The sequence below is a fragment of the Limulus polyphemus genome, unplaced genomic scaffold (genome assembly GCF_000517525.1).
Source record: "Limulus polyphemus unplaced genomic scaffold, Limulus_polyphemus-2.1.2 Scaffold2415, whole genome shotgun sequence".
Lineage (NCBI taxonomy): Eukaryota > Metazoa > Arthropoda > Merostomata > Xiphosura > Limulidae > Limulus > Limulus polyphemus.
Window position 1 is genome coordinate 51,740 of NW_013668025.1, and position 16,484 is coordinate 68,223.

Here is a 16,484-nt window from a genome sequence, read left to right on the forward strand (position 1 = left end):
AATACTTCAGCTTTTAAAACCCTGAAGAACTTGATAGCAGAAAATTTATTTTAAATTTTAATCATAACTTTTATGATGGTAAAATTCACATCTATTGCTTTCTTATAAATGTATGTTTAAAAATTCAAGCAATTAAAATAAAGGAATTATTTTGTAAGGAGAACAAATGAAATAAAATTTATAAAAAAGTTTCAGATATCAAAAGATCTTTTGATAGTCATAGCTTTTTTTTCTCCATGTACAGCACGTGCACTTCAGTGAAGTAAACCTGATGGTTGTGGCTAACTTAATCTTGAACCCAGCCTCTGTCTTTCTTCTACCACATTCAAGAGTCAATTATCGAGTAGAACTTATAAAACAAGGACGTGCTCATGGTGAGAATTAGCATTGAAATTATTCATATGTGTTTGTGTGTGTGTGTGTATGTGTTGAAATAGTACATCTACATTTTGTTTGCTTTTTTCATGTTATGTTTCTCTGTGTATTAAAACCCAACTAGTCCAATGTGAATGTTTTGTTTTATTTTAAGTGAACTTAATAAAGTTTGTTTATAATTCCACACCGTGTAGATTTATTGAAATGATAGTTTAATATGTGCATAATTGTATTATTATTATTTTTTGTAATTGTTTCTCTTCAGTAAATTGTTGAATTTTTTTGCATTTTTTTTTTCTTAAATTCAAAAATAGGGTTCAGTGGAATAAATCTTTAAAATGCTACATAACATAATATAACAGAAGTTCCTATAACTTTCAAATTTATTTGGAATAGATGTTACTAGAAGAAAACTTTTATTCTAACTTATTGCAGACTTGTGTATTTTCTAAATTTGTAAGTGATAAATATAAAAATCTTAAATCCTGTTTGAATATTTCAGAGATCTCTATGCCTTCTGACCAGTATTATTTAGAGGTGACGAACACGACAGTAGCTCAATTGAATACAGCAACATCAGATGTGACTGCTTTAGTAGAAGGACAGACCACTATTGTGTTGAAGGATAGAAGTATCCTTGCACTTGTTGATGGATGTTTTTGTTTAATTATGATTGATTAGTGTAAAGCACAGTATATATATATATATAAATACTTGTTTTTTCAGTATTTTAAATAGTATATTTTGTGAGCTTTATTTAATACGTACTTTGTGTTCAAGTTCACAGTGAATAAAGATATATCGTCTCAAGGTGAGACTCTCTCAAACCTTGTTTTACTTCCCCGTTGATTTCAACATTAAAAATGTTCATTGTTTCAGTGTATGTCACCCAACAACATATTTTTCTTAATGTAAAACAGACATTAAAAGCCACGAGATGCCTCGACAGCCCTCAGGGAATATTGATGTTGTTTCACCAAGTTATATGAGTAAGTTTTCTTTTAGTACTTTCTCTTAATACTTGTGTGTGTGTGTCTAGATATATATTTATATATATAAATGCATCACCTGTTACAAAAATATTGTATTCTCAACCAAATAAATAAGAAATAGTTACATGATGTGTTAGCTAACTGTAGGCTGTTAGGGGTTGGAAATGAGGTAATATTATTGAGAACTTTTGTTAATATATCATATTTTTTTACCATTATAGTATAATTTTGAACCTTTGACATCTGTGGTTCATTAGCCATTTATAAGTTGATTACAATTTTGACTGGAGAACCCACTTCAGGGGATAACCTTTACTTATCACCCCCAATGTTCTGTTTTGATGAGCTGCTGGTTTCTGTTTTTCTTATCTTTCTCTTTTCTAAGCAGCTACTCTATCAGTCAAATTGACAAAAAAAATCTAAATTACCAACGTTTTCTTTCTGGAATGACTTCAAGTTGTAACATGAAACTAAATTCGTTTATCCAAAGTAGCTTGAAACTCATAAACAGTATACATCTATTTATATTTAAATTTCATTGTTTTATTGCTCTGTGATTGCCCTTTGAACAACAGCTACTGCTATTCATGCCATTATAAGTCGTAAATCACTTGGGGAATGCTATTGAATTACATTACCAAGAGCTACTCACATGTGTGTGTGCATCTTGAAACATTTTTATTATGTTGTTATTATTATTATATATTTTACCTAATCTAACATTAACTAACCTGAAAGAGACCTGTAATTTGAAATTTTAGTTACTTTTATAATAATAAATAAAGAATTAACATGAAAAACAAAAGTACTTACCCTGGTCTTCTTTTTTTTGCTGTTGACTGTCAATGACATTTAACCCTACTTTTTTTTTATACTAATTGTAGTAATGCACCAAAGAACATGGAATAATAACATACAAAAAGCAGATAATTTCCCCTAACTATCACAATTTTTCTAACTATGTGACAAAAACCATAATAAATTCATCCAAGCTAATTGTTTTCTTTCCTTTGGGAATGAAGCTTGTTCTAACTGAGAAATTGACAATTCTTGGTTTAGAAAACAACATAATATAATATGTCATTTTATAGATTAAAATTTGGCTTTCTATTGGTTATACATGAAGTAGAATTAAACGTAAGAGAGAACTATTAACAAATTCTGAAAGAGAGGATGTGACAGGTTAGTGTTGCAAGAGGGGTCTGATTTTCTTTTTGATAGCTCGGTAACCAAACACACTTGAAGGCTATAAAACTTATGGTTTGTCTGAGCAATAACGATTTTATAGTGAGTAATTTATGTTAAATTTCGTATTTATTGGAGGGGTGGTGAATAAAAAAAGAGAAGACAGGATGCCTAGAGAAAATGTCACATTTCTCACATGAGGGGAAATTCGGGATTTTTTAAAATATTGCCTTATGAAATTAAGAACTTAAAACTTTTGTACTATTAAAATATGGATTATTAGATATGATTTCATGCTATACTAATTGGTATAACGTAAACAAAGAGTAGTTTAATTAAATTTTGAAAATAACTCTAAAAGACTGAAGTACAGTTAGACCCACCCATCACGAGAGGGTTAAGGAAATGTTATACAGCTTGCAATTTTTCCACAAGGAATTTACAATTATGCGTGGCACTATCAGTTTGTGTATAAAGACTTGACGAATAGCTATAAATCTTAAAAACTTATTTTTAATATAGGTTTTTACAATTTTGAGAAACACATATTAAAATTTTACCTGTAACATATCCGCTATGCTACAACAAGAATAATCAAAATGCTTATTCCAGGATTCTTAAACAAAGAGTATTTATTAAAACTTTCAACAAATACAAAATATACTCACAGTTTATAAATTCTGTGTATGGACTTTTATAAACGACACATCCAAACTTCTAACAATATAATCTTGGCACAAAAAAATTTCAGAAAAAAAGTAAGTACGAAAAAAAATAATGAACGTTGGAGATTAATCTTAAAAATCTGTTTAATAATGAAACACAAATTCTGATTAATTATAACTCACAACCAACATCTAATCTGTTTTCTTTCTTGAGCATCTGGCTATCAATTTTCAGTTCATTTTGCTGCCAATTATCAAGATTAAAAATCAATTTGTTTACATAGTCTGACATACTAACTCCCATACAGCTACATGATTATAGCTATCATGACAAAAACCTCTGCTATCCTGTGTCAGTCATTTTGTCTCACTGTTCCAAAAAGTATAACTAACTCTTAACAGGGTGTGAACTGATATTCAGAGAACTAAATGATACTGGAACGGGTACATAATTATTAATTATAATAATTAATAAAAAAATGAAGTAATACCTATTTTAATTAGAACAGTTTCATTTATGTAGAGTGTATTATCTTTTATTGAATACAAGCAAAAGTACCCATCCCCAGTGACAGGAAAATTTAAATTAATCTATCAATTTAATTTATTTTATAAACTTTTAACTCTTTTACTACAGGTTTGGTCCCAGGGACCAACGTTGTAATAATTTCATGCTATGACTTTTAGTACAGTATGCGAAATTTTGTAGATTATCTGTAAACATTACAAGTCTTTTTTACACAAAATATCAGATTTGTTAAGTTTAAGAATTTTTAAGTAATATTTTTTTCATGCATTTTTTCATTTTGTTTGTTGACTGTCTAATATGTAAAGTAATTCTGATTTTAAGATTAAAAATAATTGTATGCATCAGAACTTTATGCAGATTTTATGCATGTGAAATCTTTATAACCTTCAGATAATTATCTAAACTTTTTTTTTTATTATTATTATTATTATAGAAAAAAGCCTATATTTATCTGTTATTTTCACTATTGTATCTTTGTGAAGGTTTGGTCGATTTGACTGACCTCGTAACCACCATAAAATAAATTAAGTAGTTGAAATAAATCATACCCTTTTATTTTGGAATGACTGTAGATTATAACATGAAAACACAACTGTTTATTCTAAATAGCTTAAATCTTTAACATTATACATCTATATATATATATATATATATATATATATATATATATATGTTTATTATTTATATTTTATTGACCTTTCAGCTGTGCCTGACTAACATTACAAAGTTGTAATGATGTGGCACATGTGCATTCATGTTAACATATCAAGAATATAAAACTGGCCTTGGCTGTGTTCTAGTGGACCAGTATTTTGTAAAATACAGTCACATTTGGGCTATATTATATATGTATATACATTATTACTATTTACAAATAAGTTCTTAAATTTCCATTATTTTTCTTAAACCATAGAACAGTAAAGCTTTTGATTGGTTATACACACGTCATTGGGTGGGTCTACCTTGGTTGATTCAATAAATATGTTAATATCTCAGAAAATAGAAAGATAGGAGGTTCATATCCTATATTCTAGCTTGTCAGTATCAGTAATTGAAATATCTAATTCGTGAGAAACTATATACCTTGTATTTGGACATTAAAAGCATTCAATATACCACGTGACACACAGAAATCGATATATTAAGGTATTTTTTTTATTTACTTTTAACTTAGTTAATGAACTAATTTATAAAACTAAAACCTGAATTATAATCTACAGTTTGATACCAAACTTATTGATGTACATTCATAAAATAGTAGTTCAATAAAATTTTGAATGTGAGTCTACAAATACAATGACATAACCTTTGACCTGTGACCATAGGAAGACCCGTGTCAGTAGTGTTAAAAAGGTTAATTGTGTTGCACTCTTGGTTTCACTCAGAGGCAAAGCTCTGAGCTACTTATACTGCCCACCATGAAAGTTATTGTTGAGGATTTCAGTCATGCTAAGAGCTGCTAAACAATAACATATGGTAAATCTACATTTTTATTCTTTAAATTATTTCACATTTTGAAATATGAATGATAGTGTGATTAATTCCTAACAAGTTAATGTTGAATATCCTCCTTGCAAAATAAAATTTGGCATCAACATTATTCATGCTTGTTCTGTCATTTCAAAAGTGAATGTTGAGCTTTGCCTGTGTATGCAGCTTTATAAATTGGAGTCAAATGAACGCTCGGACAGACACCACGGTTCGCAATGTATTTAAGATAGAAAACAGCCATATGTAAATATTGCTAGTTTTATTTTTTGTTTTCTCTAAACTTCTTAGATTTCAAAATAAACATGGTTCACACGTACTAGCATATGTAACAGTCTTCTTGATAATGTTTCATAGTTTTCCATTAACCTTTAATAGCTGGTGTTTTGTGTTTCAGATCTTGTATATATATCTTTTGATAAATTCTGAATTGTTACATCTGTAGGTTTTGAAGTAGCACCAAGTGACAACTGGGCCCTGCTTGAACAGACCACCTATGTCATAATTGTAAAGATATTTGATGTTCGACATCATCGTATTTATTTAGCAGATGTAAGTTTTAGAAATAAATCTTGGGTTTCATTATGTGAAAAAACATTAATGTAAGATCAGGAAAAATAATTTAATTTGAATTGTGCATTTAAAATTTTAAATATTTTTCTACAAATTTCAAAAGCACTAGAGAAATTCTTACAGTTGTAAATAATCAGTAAATGTATTAAAAATATTTTTAACCATTTCAAAATGTATAAAAGGTTACATTAATAATGGGAAAAAGTATTACAGTAATTAAGATAAATGGTGATTCTGAATAATAATTTTGTTCTGTTGAAGTCTTAATGAATAATAAATTACAAATTGGAATCATTAATATTTTATTTGTTCATTCAGGATTGAAAATAAATAATCATTTGGAAATGAAGAAGAGTTCTCTGAACTTCGTGCAAAAATAATCAAAATGAACCTTTTTGTAATATTGGTGTAGTTTAATATTTTGTGTAGTTTAATACCAATCTCATAAAATATACAATTTCTGATTAAAAATACCTTTTGTATTTTGTTTTAGATAATTGCAAACTATTTCAGTGCTTACAGTATATTCTCATGAGCTGATTTGGCTAGATTTTTTGTGTTTTCAGAATATTCGAGTAAAGGTGAACTTTCCAGGAAAACACTTTCATGTGAAAATCTCTTCAGTTAATGGAACTCACCATATTGTTCAGACTCTACTTCCAGGGCCATGTAAGATTAAAGGGGAACTTCTGGGTTTTGTGGATGAGGTAAGGAATTTGATTTACACTTTATTAAACTAATGTGCTAGCCCTTAAATTTAATATTTACTAAAAAGGGTAAAATCATTTCTGAAAGCCACTAAAGCATCACTTACTATTAAAGTTAATACAGGTTTAAAATTTCTACAGTTCTTTATTATTTTCTGATATTAAAGCTTGTCTTATTTTTATGTAAATACCCTTTTTTTTTAGTATATAACACCTGAATTCTAAGCATAAACTGAAAATACTGTAATGAATATGCACAAGATTGTCTCTCATGATTGATTTTGTTTCACTTTAGAAAAATTGGCAATCAAAAAGTTTATATTAAACAATTTGTTGCATTTTTATTATATTTTTTTATGATTAAATCAAGGTGGCATTCTAGCGGTACTTCAACAGCACATAATTTTTAATACTTTCCAACTTACCTAAAAACTAACTGTATCATCTTTATAATGTGTGATATGTGCATTGCAATATTAGATCATTTTTGAATGGGACCCAAAATACTTAATTTGTAATCAGATATCTCATTGGGATATTGTTGGTATAGCTAAATGTAAAGCAAGTTGTTAACATTCTCATTGGGAGATGTTCAATAGCAATCGTTTTTTATTTACACTGCATGGTAAAACAAAAAGAGTAAAGACCATGGTTCGAGACTACCCAATACTGCTTATGCTTATTAGGTATGAAAACAACTTACTCTCACATTTAGGGATTCCTGAGTAAGCAAAGTTTTACTGTACTGGTTAGTTTTTCCTTTAATCCATTTGTCGTCATTGCCCTTTGTAACTACAGCAAGAAAATGCATGAATAATTAAAGTCAAAGGAATGTAGTTATTAAATTGAATAGAAAAATCACTAAATTCAATCTTACACATTAACTTAACTGCAACAGAAAGAAGCATCAAAGCTGCAGAAACTTTTTTATTTTGATAGCCTAATAATTGTTGCATTGCAACAAAGCATGACTATACTAATACACTCCACAAAACAAAAAGATAATTAGATTTGTGTGGATGAAGTTTTTGAGTGTGCAGATCATTCCAATTCTCTCTTCTTTGAGGAGTATGAAATCAGTTTAGCATATAGCATTATCATCAAGGGTCAATTTCTTCAGCATATGGAAGAACAAATGGTAGATGGATCTGGTCCCTATAATGTATATCTTCTGAGACGATAACCAACCTCTTCACATGAATTAACTATCTTTGTTGTGCATTTGCCAATAATATTTGCATGCCATTAACCTTGAGGCAACTCCCACCTAATCTTATGTGGCTCAGACTTTAGTGGCTCGGGCCTACACCATACTTCTGTCTCTTTTCTTTCTGTGTCTTACCTATTGGACCATTTGAACCGAACTTGACTCTTGTGTCCTGTTGGGCTGTTGAGTGTGCCTACCCATGAACCTCTCCCCTTAGGGGTCATCGTCTCTGTCCCTATCCTGGGCCTCTTTCCTTCTTGTATGGGATGGGTCTGTTGATATGTTCATCTCATGATGTGGATGATTGTAGACTATTTCCCTTTTCTTCTCATTCAGTTCATCACATCTCGTTTTCTGACATTTCTTCTTTGATGGCATTTGTATGAGCTCTTCCAAGCAGGCATGTAGACTCCTTACACACATTCATCTCTTTTTCTCCACCTTCTGGCTGTTTTAGCTCATGATGGTTTTTTGGCTTCCATATGTTGCCATTGTTCAATCACCCCACTGTCTATGAGAATAAGATATGTACTATTTCTCTTTCAAGACCCTCTTTCATTACAGAGCATCCCACCAAGTGGTTGGTGTTGGTTCCAAGGGTATACTTACCCAAATTCTGCATTGAGTTAGATAATGGAAAGCAGTCATACCATCTGCCCCTGCTGTACACGCCCACTGTGAGATGGGGTATTCTGCAAGATCACGAGATATACTTGTGGTATATATATGTGTTCACTCTCTTGTTCAATCCATACTGTACCTAGTCCATGAACAATCATTGGAAAAAGCCAGCACCAAGCTTGCATTTGCTGACTTTTCAAAATAATTCTTTGTTGTCACTCATTGTACTACCTCCAGTAAAAGACCTGTCCGGACTGAAGGACCAATAAATATATATTTTTCTCACAAGTCCTTCTTCTGCAGATACTGTCTGTTCAATAGTCAAGTTGACTATGCCCAATACCGGTCCTTACTCCAAAACAAATGTATCCTACTCCCACAGCTGGTGTAAGTCCTGTAGTGTCTGACAATAAAGTTAAGGTGGGTATTCTTTACACACACTTATGATATATATCTCAAATACTCCTCTCCTACTGCCAGAGTTGGTTCCATAAAGAGTTGAGATGAGCACGCTAGATAAGTTCTGAATGTGCCCCAACCACACTACACACATTGGCCATCCAACAGCTTGTGTGCAAGTATTCCAATGGTCATGTCCACATCTTGTCTATCCTTGTGACAAAAATTTGGTTTCTTTGCCTCTTTCCTATCTGTGTGAAGAATATACCCTGTTCAAAAACAAGATGTGAAGTCCCACATGTGTGGTTCTATGGAGCCCCTGCCATGGGGTGTTACACCCCATGGGCTTCCTTTGGGTGCTCTCTGAAGGGAGCTTATCTAGGTACAATTTGCATATCTCTCCTCCATTACAGTGTTGGATTCTAGCGTAACTATGTGTGGAGGTGAAGTATAGTCTTGGAAGTTAACATTTTCCTTACTTGATACTTGGTATTTTTGATAGATACTTTTTACACATTCACACCCTTCCTCCCCACTTCTGGTGCACCTTTTCTTACTTGTCTCATTGAAGAATGAAGTTTCATTAATGCAAGCACGTAGAGGGAGATGTGTTGCCCTTCTATTGGTAGGGGTCTTTTGTCACATGATGAAATCATCATGCAGCAATGCAATTCATGTGAAATTAGGGAGGACTTGCTTCAAGGCTGGTCGCATGCAAATCTTTTTGGCAGGCACATGATGAAGATATCTAGTCTGTGTGAGAAGGTATCTATCAGAAATACATTTTTTGGGAAGGAAAATGTTAACATTCTATGGGATGTAGAACTTGGTTTATCCACTAATACTTATTTCATCACCATATGTATTAAGTTCCTTTAAAGTAATGGAGTTGGATGTGGTTAAACATTTTCTCTAAGTTAAAATATTAAAATATTTTATAAATATTAAATTTGACTGCAGGGTAAAAAATGATTCCTCTGTAAGATGAATATAACTGCATATTTCCATTGGAAATGGGCTGTTTCATGCCTTGCTATGAAAAAAAAAAAGGTTCTTACTGGGAATCTGCCACATAGGCTGGTGAGCCCATCTTAAGGGGTGAGACAGATACGTGTACAAATTTTATGTGTGTATAAGTTAGGGGTTTTCTACCCTGTATATACAAGCTGATGTACCCAACATAGGCAAACTTTCTAAAAAAATTTTCTAATTGTCTGTATTCAGGTAATCCATCCAATGTCAGTAGCAAACATTCAGTCTTAAGCAGACATTATAACTGCAGGGATCATGAATAGTTAGTTAACATGTACTTCTGCTTACATTGTGGGTCAATGTCTGTATTTTTTAGTTGTCTAAATGACTATACATTTGTCTTGGAAGCAATTATATGTTCTACTAACAACATTTCAAAGCAAGTACAAACTAGTAATAGCTTGCTGTGATGAGTAATCTTCCATTTATCTAATGACTTCACATGAATGAAACATCTAGATGTTTTCTCACAGGTTTAGCCATGATTTATTAAGAATTTAGAGCACATTAAACCATGTTATTTACCTCAAAATAACAACTGGGAAACAATTTTGTGAGACTACTATATGTAACCTAGGCTGAATTACCAATCATTTGTATTTCACAGACTGACCAGCAGGTGTATGATTTGCAAGACAGTGAACTGAGGAGCAGTAATGATGTGGTTTTTACCTTGTAAAAACTGTAATATTACAAATTCTGATTATCTTCTATTTCGTGCAATGTATTTAATCTCAGCCAAAATCCCATTATTTTATGTTTTTCTAATGTCATACTTTAGATAATTTGGTTTACTTGAGATAGCTAAATTATATTTTTTAATTGTATTTCCTTGTATGAACTATTTTAAGTTTATAAGTTTTTTGTAAGTAAAAATATTACTACCTAAATATGTTTGCATAACACAGCAGAAGTAAAATTGTAATTTTGCCCTGTTTATAATCAATTTTATAAGCTATATATTTACTGCATTTGAAATGCCACTGATACTGAAAAGCTGCTATTTTCAATTCTTGTTTACTGATTGGTTTTGTTTACAGAAACTAAAAGATTATTATTGTGCTCGTGCATTTCTATTGGACATATTAAAGGAGGCAGTCCTTTTACAAAACAAGACAACAAGAGCTCTGATCTTCACAATAGTAGTAGCCTATAGTTGAACTGAGATTTTTAACAAACTAAAATAAAAGTAATTTTATTGTTTTATATAATAACTCACTGCCATTTCATTTATGTTTCTGTTTAACTTTGTTCCTTTTTGTTTATTAATTGTTTAAATTATTGTTATAATTATTACATTGTTGCTAAGCATTACATAATCCCCAAATTTGTTATTATCATCATTATAGTTCAGGTTATTTTGATTTTTCAGTTTCCTTCTAGTTGCCCCCCAATGGCACAGTCTGGGGACTTACAATGCTAGAAACCAGGTTTCACTACCTGTGGTGGGCAGAGCATACATAGCCCATTGTGTAGCTTTGTGCTTAACTTCAAACAAACAATCCTACTAGTCATGCAACAAGAAGGAAAAAATAAAGACTGGTTCAATTTTAGCAAAGCATGAATCCTCAAAGCAACATTGCTCACTGCTGGTGTCGATTCTCGCATTTAATTGTCATACTTTTAAATTATTTGCATGCATTCAGTGTTGGTGAACCTTATCTGGTGTTTTAAAAGACGTTTCAATATTCTTTGGGCTATTCTGTGTGTGTGGGGAGGAGGAAATTGAAGCTTAAATTATATGAAAATGATAAAGATAAAAGTTTTTTCTGATTGTGAGTTTTGATTTACTTCATTAAACAAACTAAGTCAGTGTTTGGGTGATCTCCAAATTTCTGTGGAAAGATAGTGATTCATAAGTTTAAACTTCTATCTTTTATAAATCTTAGGATGGAGTGCTGAAATCATACGAACCAACGATCCGTGCTGTTCAAGATGTTATCATATACCAGAAAATATTAGTTACTCCAGCATTCGTGCTTCTGCCTTGGGACCCCATTCGCAAACCAACATATTCTATTTATCCTATGGTATGTGTTCCAGAGAGAAAAAGACTTTTAAAAAAAAGATAAAGTATAATTTATAAACACAAAGTGTATTGACAAAATTATTAACTAATTTTAAGCCAAAAATTTGCTGAAAAACTATAACCCTATAACTTATAATGAGTGTGTGTGTATATATGTAGAAACATGCATATTAAACAGGTATTCACTGCAGAGTTTCCTTATTAATGAATTTATTTGCAGAGTAGCAAGATTGAAGATTTTAATTTTTAATCTCAAGACTTCACGTAATTCTTTAAATACTTTTATTCTTACATTCAAATCATTTTTTTTCTTAACTTATTACATGTGCCCGTGAAACTACAGATAGCAATGGTACGATTACTAAGCATGAATGTCCATAGAGCTGAAAATGTTTGATGTGGTAATGAGTTGGAGAAATTGAATTTAATTCCTTGTTAAAAGTTTAAGTAATAAAACTCGTGTAGCATGTTTTATTACTTATCACCAATCGATACACTTATTTTAATTTATTACTTAAAACTTCAAAAAAACTTGTATGTTATAAAAATTCTTTCATATAGTTGTGTGTTCAAAAAATGTGATGGGTTTTACAAGTTTGCATGTTTTTTGTATGAAAATATTGACTTTAATTTGAATAATTGGAGAATAAAATCACTTAAATATGTTAAAAACTTTTGAATTTTGTGTTTCAGTATGTAAATAATCACTTTTTTTATTATTTGCACTTGAGTACCTCCGCATTTTTATTTTGTAAGTATTTATAATGCAAGTGACGTACACGTTTATTAAACATAATCATGTATGGTATGCCGTACATACTGTATACATGTGTAATATACTTTGTTACATACAAGTGTAGAAACTGCAGGAGTGTCACTAAAAACCTTGTTGTCAAGGGAAAGTCCCTTGCTTTTGTTGTGTAAAAAACAACTCGCACAGTTACTCTAACTCCAATCAAGGCATTCGTATTAATGCAAATGTATACCAAGCAGAAACATTATGTAATAAATTTATAAAAAGTATTTTGTAATTTAATACATAAAAAAGATTTGCCAGTGTTTTGCCATACACTATCTAAGAAAGTAAAATTGGTTGTACTATAAACTGAACAATAATTTTTTTTGTTGAATAGGCTGTGGTTTTAAATATTTTTATTGTGTTGCTACATTCTTTAATTTTAATTTTACATTTCTTGTTGTCTTAAATGTTTTTTGAGTTTTTGTAATAGTATGTGTGTGGTAGTTGTATTTTTATTTCATGAAAGAAACATGCAGATGGTAGTTAACCCTCTCTCTATGAGTCTTCCTGTAGTCAGGGATCTAAGGTCATTACAAATATTTTATGTGGTCCTGTGTGCTAACTTCTTAATCACTTCTCATGGTATTGCCTAGTGTTTTAACTTTAACATAGTAAGTGGAACACTGCGATTGTAACGAGTCTTTGTTACTTGCAAAAGGATTTAGGGGTAGTAGGCTGGGGCAATGAAAATCTGCCCATTGGCAATTGCCCAAAATTTTGATAGAGCTGGACTTATAAATGTGTAGTTAACTTTAGGTCTATATTCTGATACATTTATAGCTATTCTCATTCAGTGCTGCCCTCTATATGCAAAATTTGCTTTGCATGCCACGAGCCCTGAACTTCCATGTACCCCATGATCAATATGGTTCAGCTGCATCTCGCATCTAAATCATAATATGACAACCCTCCCCCAATACGTGTGCAACACACCCTCCTGACATATGTGACTCCCTATGTTCGATTCTACTGAACTATTACTTCTTGGGCAGTGATCTAGTACAGACATTTTTTGATTGTGTTCTCTTCACATGTTTTTCTGTACTATTTCTGCAAAATAGGGATTTCATTTAAATTTTGTTAAATTCAGTTTGTTTTCCGTAGTTTTGTTGCAATAAGTTACTTTTGTTTGTTTGTTCACCATTTATGATGAATTCTGAAATTTGTGTTACCACTTTGGATTTTCTTCCAACACTATTACACAAGCTTCAGGTCAGGGACCTCAACTGAGAAATTTTTGGCTTTCGTTTGTTGGGAGATTGATCGTTATATGGGTTGATCTTCTCTTCCCGATTTTGCTTGAATTCCTCATGAATCTGCTGAACCTGTTCGTGATAAAGAGGATTTTGCAGCCTTTTTCCTCTAACTAACTATGCCGTGCCTTCCTTAGCCTCTCCTGCAGAATCTGCTAGGCTTACCTCAGCCTTTTTAATATATGACTTCTCATGTGTGTTCCATTTTATCTACTTTCCATGTTTCTTATGATTCTCTTCCTTCCTTATGACATGAACCCTCCCCCTTCCTCACAGTATTTTGTTTTCCCTCCTCCTAACATCAGGGTTCATGCTGAGCATTTCGTTTCTCAACTGAGAGCAGGTGCTGGCATGCCTTGCCCTCCAAGGGCCTTGAATCATTTTGTCTTGGGGTTACCATCAGGCTGATAAAGCTTTTCTTGATTCTCAACAGTTGGAGTCACTTTTGCCTGTATGAGGGCTGACCCTGAAAATCCTAAAAAATAAAGAGAGAAAATCAGTGTCAAATGCATCAAATGACACAGATCAAGATTGAGAATTAATTTAATTATTTCCTTTTGAAATTAAGAAATCAAATTGTGTTTTGATGCCAAGTTCATTGATAATAAAGTTTGAATGTAACTAAAATGGTTGTTGACATGCACACTTGGGTTCTACTATTTGCTAAGGGTTAACAAGAATAAGTCTTAAGAGATGGGTGAGTTTCTGTTACATTAAAGATAACTTTAATAACTGTAAAGTGAGCTCTTTATCATTCCTGTAATTTTTATGGTTCTGTTTATATATCTCGTATTGGTGGAAGTAAATTTTTGAAACTTGTCTTTTTATTTATACCAATAGATTATGTTTACATCTGAGAAATATATTGCTTATATCAAAGTTTTTCAAAGAATGTTTTAAGAAAGACTTGTATGGAATTCTTATTTGTTTAATGGTTTTGTAGGCAACTGGAGGAACAGGATTTTACAAATGGATTTCATCAAATACTACCATAGCTTCTGTTACTTCTAAAGCAGATGATAAAAATAAAGCAATAGTTACTACGTATGGATGGAGGGAAGTAAACATCACTGCAGTTGACATACATAATTCTTTTTTTTCTAATTATATGATGGTGAGTACTTTTTTTTAATGATTCATAATTGTTTACTAATAATTGCACTTAAGATTTATTTTTACAAATCTGTTAAAGGTTTTTAATATATTTTTAACCTTGCTTGGGAGTTTTAGCAGAGTTGGAGGTTGAAATATATCCTTTAACTAGAGCTAGGTGATTTGTGGAATTTGAAATTACTAATCAATTAATTTTTGGACTCGTTAATCAGTTACCCTCAACTAATTGCTTATTCTCACATGAGACTTACGTAATTGAAGTGGCCAGGTGGTTAGTTAGCTCGACTCGCAATCTGCGAGTCGCGGGTTTGAATCCCCATCCAACCAGACATGCTTGCCCTTTCAGCCATGGGGGCATTATAATGTGACGGTCAATCCCACTATTTGTTGGTAAAAGAGTAGCCCAAGAGTTGGGGTGGGTGGTGATAACTAGCTGCTTTCCTTCTCGTCTTTCACTGCTAAATTAGGGACGGCTAGTGCAGATAGCCCTCGTGTAGCTTTGCGCAAAATTCAAACAAGCTATCATCAGGTCTACAGTGTTAGCTTAGCCTTAGCTAAGGTCGGTTTTTGTGGGTTTTTATTTTTAATATAGTAGCACAATGTGCGTGAATAGAAATTAAGATAATGTAGTATTCAATTTGAAACTATTACATCTTTAAAATCTGAGAGTTTAATTCTTGCCTCTGACAAATATGGAAGTTCGGACATTGTCAACAAATAATATACTTAAATATGCAGTAAATTTGGCGCTATTGGTACATTACCCTATTAATTCAGAGGAAGAATTTGAACTCTGGTTAAATTAAGTACATTAATTAAATAACAAATGCACCGAAAAGAAAAATATTTTCAGGAATAAAATGCAGTTTTATGAACAAAATATCATAGGAAAATATTTCTTAGATACTATTTGAAAAGCCCAAATTTTAGGATAAGCATTTATTGGTTATATTTCTTATGTAATGTGACAATCCATCCCACTATTTGTTGGTAAAAGAGTAGCACAAGAGTTGGCAGTGGGTGGTGATGACTAGCTGCCTTCCCTCTAGTCCTACACTGCTAAATTAGGGACGGCTAGCACAGATAGCTCTCGTGTAGCTTAGTGCAAAATTTAAAAAACAAGCAAACAAACAAACGTAATTGAAATAATGAAGAGTAGTAATAATTATTTTCATGATTTGTGATACTGTTCAGTTGAAGTAAAACAACCTTGAATTAATAAACAAAATAATTAAAAATTATAATCATAATATTTCAATTAATTATAAGTCAGAAAAATTAGAATCACAAATATTGATAAATTTTTTCATGACATTAATCAATGCTCATAGGTAAACAAGTTAATCACCCAGTTCTATCTCTGTTTCATTAAATCTTTAGCTAGTACCATTTTACATTTCGGTGATGTATGTTTCAAACCATAACAATCATTTTTCAGGAAAATTGATGATGTATACAAGTTAAGCACCCCCGTGTTTTTTTCAAGTGATTCAGATTCGACGTTCTTGTGACTGATT

At 31.6% G+C, this 16,484-nt stretch overlaps 1 protein-coding gene across 2 annotated transcripts in view; it reads left to right on the top strand.

Annotated features, from left to right (window-relative positions):
• Nucleotides 1–16,484, top strand: part of LOC106466897 (nuclear pore membrane glycoprotein 210-like) — a 138,062-nt gene that overhangs the window by 33,547 nt on the left and 88,031 nt on the right. For both annotated transcript variants that reach the window (XM_022394975.1, XM_022394976.1), the window contains exons 6-12: nucleotides 245–374; nucleotides 878–1,006; nucleotides 1,296–1,364; nucleotides 5,680–5,786; nucleotides 6,374–6,514; nucleotides 11,663–11,803; nucleotides 14,798–14,968. In XM_022394975.1, the coding sequence (XP_022250683.1) occupies nucleotides 245–374; nucleotides 878–1,006; nucleotides 1,296–1,364; nucleotides 5,680–5,786; nucleotides 6,374–6,514; nucleotides 11,663–11,803; nucleotides 14,798–14,968 (888 nt within the window). The remainder of the gene's footprint in view (nucleotides 1–244; nucleotides 375–877; nucleotides 1,007–1,295; nucleotides 1,365–5,679; nucleotides 5,787–6,373; nucleotides 6,515–11,662; nucleotides 11,804–14,797; nucleotides 14,969–16,484) is intronic.